The sequence below is a fragment of the Lissotriton vulgaris genome, unplaced genomic scaffold (assembly GCF_964263255.1).
Source record: "Lissotriton vulgaris unplaced genomic scaffold, aLisVul1.2 SCAFFOLD_1062, whole genome shotgun sequence".
NCBI classification, from domain to species: Eukaryota; Metazoa; Chordata; class Amphibia; order Caudata; family Salamandridae; genus Lissotriton; species Lissotriton vulgaris.
The window spans coordinates 271,520-285,764 of NW_028251002.1; the positions used below are offsets into that span (position 1 = coordinate 271,520).

At 46.3% G+C, this 14,245-nt stretch overlaps 1 protein-coding gene and 1 long non-coding RNA gene across 3 annotated transcripts in view; one reads left to right on the forward strand and one right to left on the reverse strand.

The window, feature by feature from the left end:
* Positions 1–14,245, forward strand: part of LOC147663065 (uncharacterized) — a 246,011-nt gene that overhangs the window by 98,827 nt on the left and 132,939 nt on the right. Inside the window, exon 4 of the mRNA XM_086950708.1 lies at positions 6,635–6,709. Coding sequence (XP_086806834.1) covers positions 6,635–6,709 — 75 coding nt within the window. The remainder of the gene's footprint in view (positions 1–6,634; positions 6,710–14,245) is intronic.
* LOC147663066 (uncharacterized) lies at positions 11,936–13,931 on the reverse strand. Of its 2 annotated transcripts, XR_015305436.1 has the most exons (5): positions 13,824–13,931; positions 13,213–13,280; positions 12,950–13,038; positions 12,797–12,863; positions 11,936–12,214 (listed from the first exon to the last, which is right to left on the reverse strand). It is a non-coding gene; the product is annotated as an uncharacterized LOC147663066 (long non-coding RNA). The 2 variants fall into 2 exon arrangements; XR_015305435.1 differs by lacking the exon at positions 12,797–12,863.

Here is a 14,245-nt window from a genome sequence, read left to right on the forward strand (position 1 = left end):
AAGTTTATGCGCAGGTTTTAAAAATTGAACATTCACATGATCCGTAAATACTGTTATTTCATGCCTTGCACCCAACAAATAGTGTCTCCACTCTTGAAAAGCATCCTTAACTGCTAATAACTCTGTTGGACTTGGCCTTTTCCCCCAACATTTTTCGCTTTTGCCCCCCCTAATTTGGAATGTCTCCCCCATGGGATTAAACCTGTATAGGCCATGAGTGGTGTGAGACACCTTGTTAAAAGTGTAATGCTATGTAATGGTGTGAGCACTTGTAAATTTCCCCATTTTAGAAATGCACCTGACTAAAATGTACCGTGTTTAAAATAGATGCCATGGCCATGGGTTTTGCCACCGGACTGGCATAGGTCAGCGGTCTAGGTAATATTACCCAGCCACCCCTAGCTTTTGGAGGGAAAGCCTGGCACCCAGGGTGCTCACCCCCTCCCCTTGAGCCAGTTTAGGCCAGCTCTGCCAACATTCTAGAAGTTTCTGGCACTGCCTGGGAGGAGGGTATAAGTAAGGGGGATGTGCCACCAGAGAGTCAGTCAGAGCTGGGACTAGAAAGAGAGGGGACCTGCTGCGAGCTGCTACCACCACATGGGCCTGTGAGCTGGGCCCTGCACCCCTAAACCCCCCCCCCCCCTGCTGTCCCCTGGGCCCCTGACAAGGGAGGGCCCCTACCCAGGTCACTGACGCGGTTTGGACCGGGTACCACGCCAGCACTGCGTGAAGAAGCGCCCAGGAGGTGAGGAGTGTGCCCCTGAGGCTGACTGTGGGGCTGTTCGCCCCCCTGTGAGGTGTGCTGCCAGGTGCTGTGCTGCAATAGCGCTGTTTTGGGGAGGTTGATGCCCCCAAGGAAGCTGTGGCCCCTTTGGAAGCGCTGGGCTGTGAGGTGCCTATGGTGAAGGGCTGTGGACTGCTGACTGGCATAAACTGCAGTATCGCCCCCTAAGCGCTGGGAGTCCAAAGACTGTTGCTGCCTGTGGAGCTGCCTGGGGAGGATTGTGCCCCCAAGGGACTGTGCCCTGTGATTTGTGTGGCCCCCGAAGTGCTGTTGGCCCTGAGAACTGTGTGGGCTGAGGGAGGAGCTGTCATCTGAGAAAAGCGCCCCTTTTTCTGTGGAGAATAGCGACAGATAAATAATTAATTAAAAGGGAGCCTACCCCTTATTGCCGCCGATATCACCGCCGCAGCCCGAGGAGTCTTGCCGCTGCCTTGCGCCGGTTGTAAATTGGTGAAAATTACAGCCGCGGCCCGGCGCCGCCTTGAAGGGACCACCACGGTCATGGATACCGTTGCGGCGGCCCCCGGTGTGAGGAGAGGGCCGCCGAAGTGGAGAAAGGGCCGCACTAGGCCCTGAAACCGCTCTGATCCCCATCATGTGACTGGGGGAGGAAGACGCGTCATCAGCCCGTCGGATTGGCCGTGCTGCCGCGCCCACTGAAGGCCGCGCAGCGATTGGCTGCCGGCTGGGCAGCCAGAAGAAGCGAGCCAAAAGCGTTGCGGGGCTCCCGGGAGGTCGAGGGAGCCCCGTGGGAGGGGGGAGGCTTCCCCCGCGCGGGCCGAGTCATCGCGCTCGTCCCCGGTGGCCTCTCCGAGGCCGTTTGGAAACCCCGGGCTCCTGTCAGGAAGAAGGGCCCGGGTAAAAGCAAGACGCCATCCGTAGCAGCAAGACCGGAGCGGGAGCCTACCCCGCCGCTCTGCGCCCCGAGTACCGGGGCTGGTGGAAGAGGTGGGGCCGGGGCACACTGTCAATGCCAGCCCCGCCACCACAGGAAAAGCGCCGCCATCTGGTCCTGAGTAGCCCCGGCTCCCAGGAAGAGGGGCCCGGGTGACGCCGCAGTGAGGGAGAGCCCTGAGTGTTGCGGCCAGAGCCCGGAGAGGAAGGGGGGCCCTCAAAGCACATTGCCGGTGCCTGCCCCCTCCGACTCGAAGCTGAAGAGAGCCCTCGGTTGTGAGGAGAGCTCTGTCAGAGAGTGCTGCGCGGTGGGGTCTCGAGGCACATTGCCAGTGCCTGCCCCCTCCGCCTCGAAGCCCCGGGTCCCCGTGAGGTAGGAGGGGCCCGGGTGAAACCAGAAGCAGCGAGAAGGTGCTGCAAGTGTCCTGCGGGGCTCCCGGTTGGACAGGGAAGCCCCGCACCAGCCACTGAGGAGAGTGAGCCCTGCATGGGAAGAGGAGTCATCCTTTGGACGCCGGTGAGTGGGGCTGCTTGTAGGGGAGTTGGGGGGTGTATGTCTGGGCACAGGGTCGGTGCTCGCCCCTCCCCATCTTCTGGGAATCTGCCTAAAGGAAGAGCAGCCCCCCCCACCCCGGGAGACATTGTACTGGAGCTCGTTGGCCCTAATTGCACACCAGAGCCCCCAGAGAGAAGTACTTTTGGAACTGCCATGCCTCTGAACTGGGCCAAGACATTAGTAAACCCCTACCTGGGGGTCCAGGTGAATGCCAGCTAGTGTAGGCCCTGGGGTTGGTGTTAGTGTGGCGTAAGGCAGTGCTTTTGCTGAATTTCGCGCCCAGTGTGTTTATGGCCTAAGGACACGCCCCCATATAGGTTGGCTTGAGTGGGCCGGGAGGGAACAGATGCTGAGGGAGCCTTCATTAAATGCTGCACCAGTGGGGAGGATTAGGCTCATGCTCATGGTTTAATGCCTGCCATTGCTCTATAATGTGTATGCCTAATGTTCATGAAGAGGGTTGGCTATTGTGAACACCCTGATGTTTTATGCTTATAGTGATGCCAACGTTCTGCCTGATGCTTGGAGATGGTTCCATGCCATTGGTGATACCCCCTGCCAAAGAGGAAACCTTGATGTGCCTTGTATTGCAGGTGCCCTGCCCCTTGATTTAGGCCTGCTCCGCCTGATGTTTAATACCCATAGGTTTATGGTAGAGGAAGCCTTGCTGTTTTATTACAGGTGTTCCTGGTCCAGAAGTATGGCCCCTACCTGATGGTAATGCTGGGCGATTTATGTTCTGCCTAATGTTGGTCTATAGGTTGGCCTGACGTGTCATTCCAGGCCCCTTGTTATATCCCACTGCTGATTTATTACAGGTGTTCCTGTTTGTTGGGATTTACTGTGATGCCCTGAAGTTTTCTTTTACAGGGGGTGGGTTGGAGTATGCTGATGTTGTAGATTGCAATTACAGCCCATCGCTAAGGATGAGAGCCTGAGTTGGCCCCGCCATTGTGACCCCAGGTTTTATGACTATGTAAACATTCTTCTTTATTTTCAGCTATGGCCTTACAGACTCAGCCCTTACTTCTCATGTAAATAATCCCCCCTTTATACACTTGGCTCTGGCGCCAATTGGCGTCCTGTTGTGATACCACTGTTTTGCATTTTTGCCTTGCAGGTTGGAAACCCTACTAAACTACTTATCTTTTTCCAACTCAAACTGGTGTCCTGCCTCTTCTGTGGTGTGCCTGGTGTGTTGTCTGTGGGTACTGCGTGAGTGCTTCACATGTCCTCCGAAGTTTGGCCTGCCTGCTTGGTTCCATGCTACCCCCTTGGAGATTTGGTAACCCCATTTCTTACAAATTCCTTACCAGCAATCGAATAGCTCATTTCGGCTGAAGTCAATTTTCGAGATCTATAAGCCACTGGGTGAAGCTGACCTTTGTTACTGTTTCTATGTGACCATGTTCTCTCAATGGCTAAATTGGAAGCATCAGCTTCAACGAAAAAAGGCTATTTAGGATTTGGATGTAAGAGGACTGGGGCAGAGATAAAAAATGTCTTTAATTCATCAAAAGCTTCCTCAGATTTTGCTGTCCAATCAAACTTGGAACCTTTCTTCAATAGACGAGTAAGTGGGGAAACCTTATCTGAAAAGTTTAGAAGAAATGCCTGTAGAAATTGGCAAAACCAATGAAACTCTGCACCTCTTTCACATTACGGGGAGAGGGCCAATCTCTAGTAGCCTTCACCTTAGAATCATCCATTGAGACTCCTTCTGGGGACAGACCAAAACCGGAAAATTCCACTTGAGTTGAATGAAAAACACATTCTTCCAACTTCACAAAAAGTTAATTTTCCAATAACTTACTCAAAATTGCTTGAATATGTTAGATGTGTTCTTTCATGTTTACAGAAAAAATAAGAATATCGTCTATGTATACAACTACAAAACGGTGCAAAACCTCCCTCAGGACATCATTTACAAAATGCTGAAAGGCAGCAGGAGCATTACAAAGGCCAAAAGGCACAACCTGATATTCGAACAGACCTAGTCGAGTTCGAAAAGTAGTCTTCCATTCGTCGCCTTCTGCCATGCGCACCAAATGGTAGGCTCCTCCTAAATCTAGTTTTGCATAAACCTTTGCTCCTTTGACTTGATCTAGCAATTCGGAGATTATAGGCAAAGGGTATCTGTTCTTCCTTGTGACTAGATTTAGAGCTTTATAATCAATGCACATTCTCAGATTCCCATCCTTCTTAGGAATAAAAAAGAGCAGGGAAGAAACTGGTGACTGAGAAGAGGAGATAACTCCATGTTTAAGAAACTGATCTAAATACTCTTTTAGATGCTGATTTTCCTTTTCTGAAAGAGCGTAGATCCGACTGCAGGACAACAAAGCTCCAGGTTCCAATTCAATTTTACAATCATAATCCCGTTGAGGGGGTAATTAATTTGCTTCTTGCTCATCAAAAACTGAGGCAAAGTCTAAGTATTCACTTGGAATCTCTTGAGTTTCCATAACACAAATTGATTTGGACTGACTGTCCAAAAGTATGGGTGGTGATGCAGGAGGAAAATCGATACTCCAATCATGGCAATGTTTCTTACAGTTATCAGAATCCATATCAATGGATCTCTTAGCCCAGCCAATTCTTCGATTATGTTCTGTGAGCCATGGTAAACCCAAAATGAGCTGACATTGAGGTGCATCAATGAGGCTGAACCTTATACTTAAAATCTCCTCGGTGTCATTAACAATGAGACCTGAGGACAAGTTTTTTCCATCGACCGCACAAACAGATTCTGGTCCTTCCTTCTTGATAAATTGGATTCCTAACGGTTTAGCAAACCCAATGTCGCAAAAATTGCCAGTAGCTCCTGAGTCTATCATTACAGAGATACCATCCACTTCTGAATTTCCGAATTTAATCAAGCCATAAATAATCAAATGAGGAGAAGAGGGTTGTAAGGTAGTGGCAATGAGTTGAGAGTCTGGAGTTGACTTATCATTCGCTTCCACCAGAGCAACCCCTTTTACTGGTGGAGCCTGTCTTTTACAGAGGAATTATTCTTGGGTTTCTTGGGACCCTCCTTAACAGGGTGTCCGGGGTTGCCACAATACATACAAAGTTTGCCAATCCATCTCTTCTCTCTTTCCTCCTTTGATAAAGGTCCTCAAACCGAACTAATTTGCATAGGTTCTTCCTCAGAGGATGTTTCCTTAATCTTAGTATTGTCGGATCTGATTTGATCAAAGCGTGGAGGGAAATACAAAACATCTTTTTTTCCTTCACTCTTTCTTTCGCTTTGACGCTGATCAATTTGCAAAACGAAATCAATTAATTCAGAGACATCTGTTGTTCGCTTGGGTATCTGTGCTAAACCATCCTTTAACTCATCTTTTAATCCCCTGTAAAAAATGGAAGCTCTCTTGGCTTCTGGTCAATTGGTCTCGACAATTAATTTATTGAATTGTGAGAAATACGCAACTAAATTTCGATTTCCTTGCTTCAAATCAAGGAGTTTGTTATCTGCAGTTGAGAACTGGATCTTCTATCAAAAATGTGCCAAAATTTTCTTTTGAAATCCTCAAACTCGTACAAAATGTGATCATTGTTATTTACTAATGACATCGACCAAGTTGCTGCATCACCGCTCAGGTAGGACAATGTGAAATCCTACCTTAGACGGATCCTCCTTAAAAATAATGGGTCTACAAAGAAAGTGTAGAGAACATTGGGTGAGGAATATCTGGGTCTTATGGGAGTCCCCACTAAACTTTTCTGGAGCTGCCAACGGTATAGTGGGTGAAATTGCATGAATAACTTGAGTGGTCAACTTGGCAGCCGAGGGTGCTGGATTAAATGATTGGGACTTATTTTCCTTGGAACCTGAGATTGAACTGGCTGATGATTCTTCAAACATTTGGTGTTAAAACTGGGCTTCTTGACTAGATTTTCTAACCTCCTCTCTAAGAGATTTATTCTCAGACATAGTATCACTCAATTGTTTTTTAATCCCATCTAGAACTGTCACCAAGGCCTTTAACATTTATCCCCTCTGTCATTCTGCTCGGGCGGAAGTTATTGGGCTGGCACTTCAAGCTGTCAAGTACCTGCACAGTATCCTTCCGCAGGAGCAGATAATAATTCATCAATCACAAACTCCGCTACTGCAAACTATATGCTCACAAGCAGCAAAGAGGGGGAAAGGATGGGGAAGAAGAGACCGCCACTGCTTCACCTCCTCTGGACTGGAATGCGAATTATGCTCCTACTTGTCTTCCTGTCCTTATTGGGTTGGCTAGTATGTAATCTAAATGGTCTATTTATTGAAATGATGCTTCGCTCTACATGTATGAAGTATGCTTCTTGTAGAAATCTGCATAGACCTTGTGCTGCTCACCAGTAATGCTAATATTTGTTTGTTCTTTTTTTATTCTTTCTGCTTGTAGATGTGAAACAGAGTCCAATTCCTCTTCCAGCTCCACCACTGAACTCAATAGAAGAACGGAATGCTGAAGTCGTTGGTAAGTAAAATTATATATATATTCAATTCAATAATCTTTATTTCGTTGCAATTGCATCATAAAAGATATACAAAAAAAAAAAAATACATAATACACATAGTTATACATGGCCACAATATCATCAGCAAATTTACATGATAAATAATTCAGAAAGTGCTAGTGCATGACCAAAATATTATCCCTGGGCTAAATATTATATATAATTATATCTACTCGATATGATTTCTCTTGAAGCTTTGTCTTCCTTGTCAAGCGTTCTCATCAATTATTGAAGAAGTCTCTGTACAGTAAGAATTACTTGACTATCTTTGTATGCTCTCACTTATAACTCTACTACTTGTGATGTCTGATATATTGCCTCTCTCAAAATAAGAATACTGAAGAAAAGAAAAGATTCTCCTAGATATAGTCTCTAGACATATTACTTGACTCACTGCAAAAATACTTGTTGAGGGAAAATGTTCTCCTAAACAACTAGCCACCTTCTGCACAAAAGTCTCTCTCAAAACATAAGTGTTGGTGGGAATTCTCAGGCAATTTTCTTCTTCAACAAAATTAACTGTAAATGGACATAGAACAGACTTACCGAATACCGCTAGAACACTTGCTCTGATTTTTGGTCTAAAACGCTAGTTACATTACCCAAAATACTCGGTCTTGAAACAAAATGCAGTTGCAATATGGAAAACTTCAGTTGAAGTGCGCAATGTGCAGTGCGAGGAAGCGCGATCACAGCTGCGTTCGAAAAGGCTGCCAAACACTAGACTGACAACCCCAAACTTCCTTCCTGGGTGGCCATCTTGAATTTCCGCTGCAAAGCAAGCATCGGAGCAAAAATGAAACCAGTCTGCAGGGCATGACTCTAGAGAGTCTGGAATAATAAATCTTGTGCCCTCTACAAGCTACAGAACATAGATTATGGAAGCTTGGGGAGCTAATTGGACCAGCCTTGACACCGCCAGCCCATGGAAATGGGAATCCGAGCAGGAAGAAGCATTCCAACAAACTAAAGCAGCGCTATCTGCAGAAACCATGCTAGTATATTTTTACCCCAAAAGGGAGTTCCAACTGGTGGTTGACATCAGCCCCACTGACCTAGGTGCTGTCCTAGTACAACAACTAGAATGAGGGGAATGGGCCCCAGTTGGCACGGCAGCCAGACCCTCATGCCAACTGAGCAACAGTAATCACTGACTGAAAAGGGGGCAATTGCAATCTTGTGTGGGTGCCGCCACTTCTATATCTACCTGTATGCCCACCCGTTTACAGTCATTAATGACTTCAAATCTCTGATCCCGCTGTTTCAGGGCTCCTCATCACGCCCTTCCCAGAGGATTGAAAAATGGATTCTGCAGCTGCAGGAGTTCCAATTCACCGTTGAATATAGACCAGGCACCCCGAACCCTGCAGACTTCCTATCAAAGCGATACAAAAGGGGATGATGGACGGAGCGCTTCCAATCTAGGCACGCTCGGCCGGCCACCCTCCCCGAGGCCGCAGATGTGGCAGCCATGGAAGATTACGTGAGGATGGTTATGAAAAGCTCCGGGCCCCTTCCTATATCCCCTGAGAAGGTCATAGAAGCCACAAAAGACTATGACTGCCTCTGGACCGCCATCCAAGCAGTCACCTCAGGTGATTGGAAGCCTCTGCAAAGCCCGATGCCACTTTGCACCATGACAGCCGAGGCCATCCGGAAAGCCCTATACAAAGTCCACCAGGAACTGTCAGTGACTGCTGATGGCTGTCTCCTGAGAGGCTAGAGCCTTGTCCTACTAGAGAGTCTGACCCAGCAATCGACACTCCTCACACATGGAGCCCATCAAGAGATAGTCAAATTGAAGAACCGCCTCAGGGGCAAGGTCTGGTTTCCCGGCCTAGACCAACAAATAGAAACAATAGTACAGCACTGTCCTTTTTGCCTTGCAACTGGCTTACCGAGCAGACCTGCACCTGTCATCATGGAAGCAGCTCCTGGTGCACCATGAGAAAGAGTGAGTGCTGACTTTGCCAGTCTACCCGGAGGAAGGTACATGATAGTAGTGGTGGACGACTTTTCCCCATATCCGGAAGTCGAGATTGTCTCTACAACATTTGCTGCGGAAAAAATCCCCGAATTTGAAAAACTCATGGCGACACATGGACTCTTTGGTGAACTTCTCACCGACAATGGCCCGCCCTTCACCAGTGCAGAACTGACAGAGTTTCTGGCATCCCACAAAGTCAAACACTGCAGGATAATCCTGAGAGGGCCTCAGGCCAATGGCGAAGTGGAACACTGATGAGAACTCAATAAAACAATTCACATCGCTCTAGTGGAAAGTCAAAATCTAGAACAAGCCCCGTACCAGTTCCTCTGAGTACAGACTCACTCCTCATTGCACCACTGCTATCTCCCCGAGCAGGCTGTGTTTCGGTAGAACCGTGACGGACACCACCCTGCATCAACCAGTGTGGGCAGAGACACCAAATCCCTTGAATCAGTCAGAATACAAGCGAACCACGAACAATAATGAGGCCTCACAGAGAAGACACACTAGAGAACGCCTAGTCATTGTGGGCGACCAAGTACTGGTACAAGACCTCCACCCAGGAGGAAAGTTCCAGCTACCCTTCGAATTAAACCTGTGGACCGTGATCGAAGTCAAAGGCACTACGGAAACAGCTTGGAGAGGACATGAGAGTTTTTACCTGCAACATATCTCAATTCAAGAGAGTCCCGGAGGACAACACCGAAGAGTTTCCAGCGGCTAGCCTACCAGGTGAGACGGTCACAAGCAGCCCTCCATGGACCTGTTTAGGACACCAGTCCTGGTACAGTGCAAGACGCTGAACCAAAGATCCCTGATGGGCAAGGAGCAAGCACAATATCCAGAGACCTCAATAACATGCCTGTGTCATTACTGACACACTCAAGGCGCAGCCGCCAAGGTCAATATAACCTGCGGTCACACCCAAAGCTGCCCCAGAAGTATTAGGTCTTTGTATTCGGCTAATCCTTGATGACTGCTGAGCCTGTGGCAGTAAGAAGAAGCTACGGTATCCTGTGACCAAGTAAGAATGTTCCACAAGCATCCCGCCGTCATAGAGTGTGATTTGTGAACTCTAAAAGTTTCCTACTATTCTCATTTTATATTGTTAAAAGTTTGGTTTATTCTCACCATGTCATAGCAAAGGAGGAATGTAATGTTGATAGTTCTGGGAGACACCATGTCTCCCCATAATACAGGGGTGACCTGGTTGCGTGTGCTCAGTAATGGGACGCTCGGCGTATTCCAGGCCAGAGTGCGTGGGGTAAATAAAGAACCCGGGGCTCCTGGCGTGGTCCAGTTATGATCTGGCCACTAAGGTTACTGGTGTCCCGAGTCCGTCTTTACGCACCACATGCAGACTCAGTCATGGACACTACAAGCATGTTGCTCTGCCTGCGTTCAGTGCCCGGAGTGCGCATAGATATTGAAAAAGTGAACTCCTTTATTTGTTGGCAAAGTAATGTGTGAAGTGACAATGCCGGACGCACCATTGCTTCTTCTGATGGTCCATTGGGTGTGACTTCCACAAACAAGAATCCGCCTGTAATATCTAGCTACTCCTAGCGATTGACCACTCTTTGATAAAAATGAATTACCTTGTCCATGGAAAAATAATGTTGCTGCCAGATTAATTGGAAAGAAATATAACGGCTGGCTGCAGAATCCATTAGTGAAGCCATTCTGCATGTGACGTAATGTCTCCCTACCTGGTACCAGAATCCAATCAGGATGGTTGTCGGGAGGTATCTGAAATCTAGTTTCAGCTCAAAAATAGCTGCCAGACCTGGTCACTCTGTTCCAGCACCATTGTCTCCTCTTCCATCAGCCTTTATTTGTAAGGTGGGTGTGCAAACTCTCGCAGTTTCTTCCTTGCCCTCTGCTACCCATTATGTATGCCCAAGACGCTTGTTTCCATTTTCTATTTCCCCCACAGTCTATTTTTAACCTCTTTCCACAGCCTAATACCCTCTTTTCCCATTAACCTTCTCTGAGGCTACTCTTCCTTTTGTTTGGCCACTGTACTACTTATCATTTCCTTTTTAGTTCTCGCTTAGGCAGCACGCATGCGCTGTATCTCCGAGACATCTAATAATCCGTATAGCGGGGTAATCCCGCCCGCTTCTTGCCCGCTGCTTGCAATTGTCTTATTTACGATTTCCGGCCTCCCTATTGGTTGCTGGTCTGATGCATCACTTCAGTTTTTATCGAAAGCAGCACCGACCACCTACAGTTTCATTGCCCTGCAGCTGTTGGTATGTCAATCAATCAATCAAGACATTTATAGAGCACACTACTTACCCAGAGGGTCTCAAGGCGCTTGGGGGAGGGGGGGGTGCTGCTACTGCTCGAACAGCCAGGTCTTGAGCTTTTTCCTGAAGGAGAGGTGGTCTTGGGTCAGGCGCAGGTCGGTCGGGAGGGAGTTCCAGGTCTTGGCGGCCAGGTAGGAGAAGGACCTTCCTCCTGTTGTCGTTCTTTGGATGCGGGGGACGGCGGCGAGGGCGTGACTGGCTGATCGGAGTTGGCGTTTGGGAGCGTAGAAGTTGACGCGGTTGTTGAGGTAGCTCGGGCCTTGATCGTGTAGGGCTTTGTGTGCGTGGGTGATGTCATGTTTAGGGACTCCTTGTTTTAACAATTGTAGGCTTTATTTATCAGAGTGGCAGGTCGCGCTTTTCACCCTGCTTGACTTTTTATCTGGCTCTCACACCATTGCTTCCACATGCTTAGCTGCTCTCCACATGCTAAATGACACCAAGCGCCTGCGGGAGGACAATGCCATGCACAGCCGCATCGGCACTCATGGCCTCAAACAAACTCGTTTTGGGCAAAAATTCCATGTGGGAGTGAAGGCACACTGTGACTGTACTGCATTGTGAGTGTCCATTGCGTGCTGTTTACTCTGAGTGGACAGTTTCATAGAAAGCGCTTGAACCCAGGTCGTGCCGGTATTCTGTGAGTGGCTGGTTTCGGCCAGCTTGAGCCTTGACTGATAGACAGCGCGTGCCCCCAGGGCATGCCGGTATTCTGTGAGTGATTTGTTTATAAATTGTTTGGTCTAAGTTATGAGTTGTACCATAGTATCACACTCAACAGTATCCAAAGGATAACACAATTGCTTTGAAAGGATAAATCAATTAATGGAAGGTAAGAAGAAAAACAGAGCAGAGGAATGTTATATTTCCAAAAAAATCTTTACTGAAAACAAGTTGTGGGAGATAGATGTACAAATTAATTATAGCAAAAAATCATGAACAAAGATTTACAACAATTTATCTTCAGTTCATGACTTAACACATCAGCTCCTAGTTAATCAAGGAAAAACAACCCAAAATGAACAATTAAATGTGGTTGTGAATTCGTGTTGGGAAACAACATTAGAGGAGTTGATGGAGTGTCGACGTTTCGGTCTCGGTTGCAGATGTCAAAAAGACCATCATCAGGACGATGACTATTTAATTGCTGAAGCAAATACTCCCTATATTAAAAAATAGAATAATATCCATTAACAAAGTTTAAATAAATTACACACATAAAAGCTCTGTTATAATTTAAAACAACTGCATTGTTAACAGGAACATACACCTTCCAAGTATTTCCTGCATGATTTTTGCCAAAAAGATAAATTAAAAGGGGGGTCACGTGACTCCTTTAGTCATTCTAGAAACTTAACGGTATAATCTTATTGAGATAACACAATTCAATCAGTTTGCAAAGTGAGGGCAAAATAGATTAGTGAATCACTGCAAAGAACGAATAAAATAGACATACAATTTGTCATCTGATTTAGCTTAAAGAAGGGGGGTTGTCTATAAATTCAAAACAGCATCTTTATCAGAAAAGATTCAGTTCGCGCTTAGAGATCAATTTTGATAATGCTGAAGATACATATGAAAACATTTATCGCAATACAGTTTTGATTGACATGGTTGACTTGTCATCATGAATCTACTCTCAGGAGCTGGGAAGAACACCACAGGTGGTTGGATTATTTAAAACTTAACATGGACCTAAGATGGCATGTGTTTCGTGTCTAAACATATCTACAAACGATTGGTACCTTAGGGTAAGGAAGGATGAGCCTCCTTGTATTGGCTGTCAAGTTTAGATGTAGCCTCAATAAAATTCTGAAAGAAGGGGAGTGAAACGCTACGTTATGCTTAATCTCACGGAGTAAGGAGGAGGACTTGGTAGTAAAGAAAATAGTGCCTACCTTAAAAGAAATACAAAACGCCTTCGTTAGTTGCGTAAGGTGAATGAAAACACCTGTGGTGCGGAACGATGTTCTATTCTGTGCGTTCACTGAAAAAATTCAGAGAAAAGGAATTTGTTCTCAATGTGTAAGCATAGGTGAACGTGACACAAAAACTGGTTGTAAGTAATGCGGACTAGACACACGACATTAAGTCACGAACAGTGTGACAAGATTTAATACCTAGCAAGGTTATAGCAACCATATAATAAAAGAGAAATCACCTTAGTTTGCTGATCAACACGGGTTATTTCAAAAGAGGTGTTAGACGTAGATCGAATCTGTAGTTTATCTAAAAGGAAAAAGAATTCCAATAAAGCCACCGATCTTGCCAATATTAAACACAGACAAATTGTGATTTATAGCTTGGTCAAATCTGTGCAGTAATGGATATAGCCGTTTCACGAATGCAGACTAGGCATGTTTGTTTTGAAGTAAAAAGCCACAGTACAGAATGGCTATTATTAGAGTTTAAATAATAGCTAGCAATACTCACTGTGTTCTTAAGCACGAGTGAGGGACCCATATGTTTGGGTGGTGCCATGAAGCTGCGTGGATGTCAGCAACCGGCGGCTATAAACTTTCATTTTTAGCTGAAAATTGCTCGCTGAGTTAATTAGCCATGAAGCTATGGAAACATCAGCAACCGACGGCTATAGGCTATTATTTGTAGCTGAACATTGCTTGCTGAATTAATTAGCAGTGTACGCTATGCGAATAGACAGGTCATGTTAAAAGTGGTTGTTGGTACGGGGAGACGGACTAGTTTGCAATTAATTGTTAACAGCAGCCGGCGCGGCTATAGAGTCAATGCACGGCGATTTCTAACACTTACTTTTGCTGCGGTCTGATGCGATATTAATAGCGGCTCCTCGATCGGCAAAGCGACGTGTCGTGGCTCAATGGTCATTCAGACTGACTGAGCTCATATTTCAACATTTAAAGGTACTGACCCGGAAGTTATTGAGGACGCGTGTGATTGTACAAGCGGAGTTAAATAAAAATGAATTGTGTTTTTAAACTCCGTGGTTAGGTAAAGTTTGGATAGTTACGCGATACTGTTACTGAGACGTGTAGATTGAATACATCTAAAATTCATTAGTAATGTTTCGTCCATGGACCGGATGTACTAAATTGTTAGATCATGGAAACATCGGCGGCCATGTTTGGTGAGGGGCCAGGCAACCGAACTACTAAAAGAGTATATTAAACAGAATAAGGAATCCGTATGGTTTTTAATTAATTGTACCAAGTCAG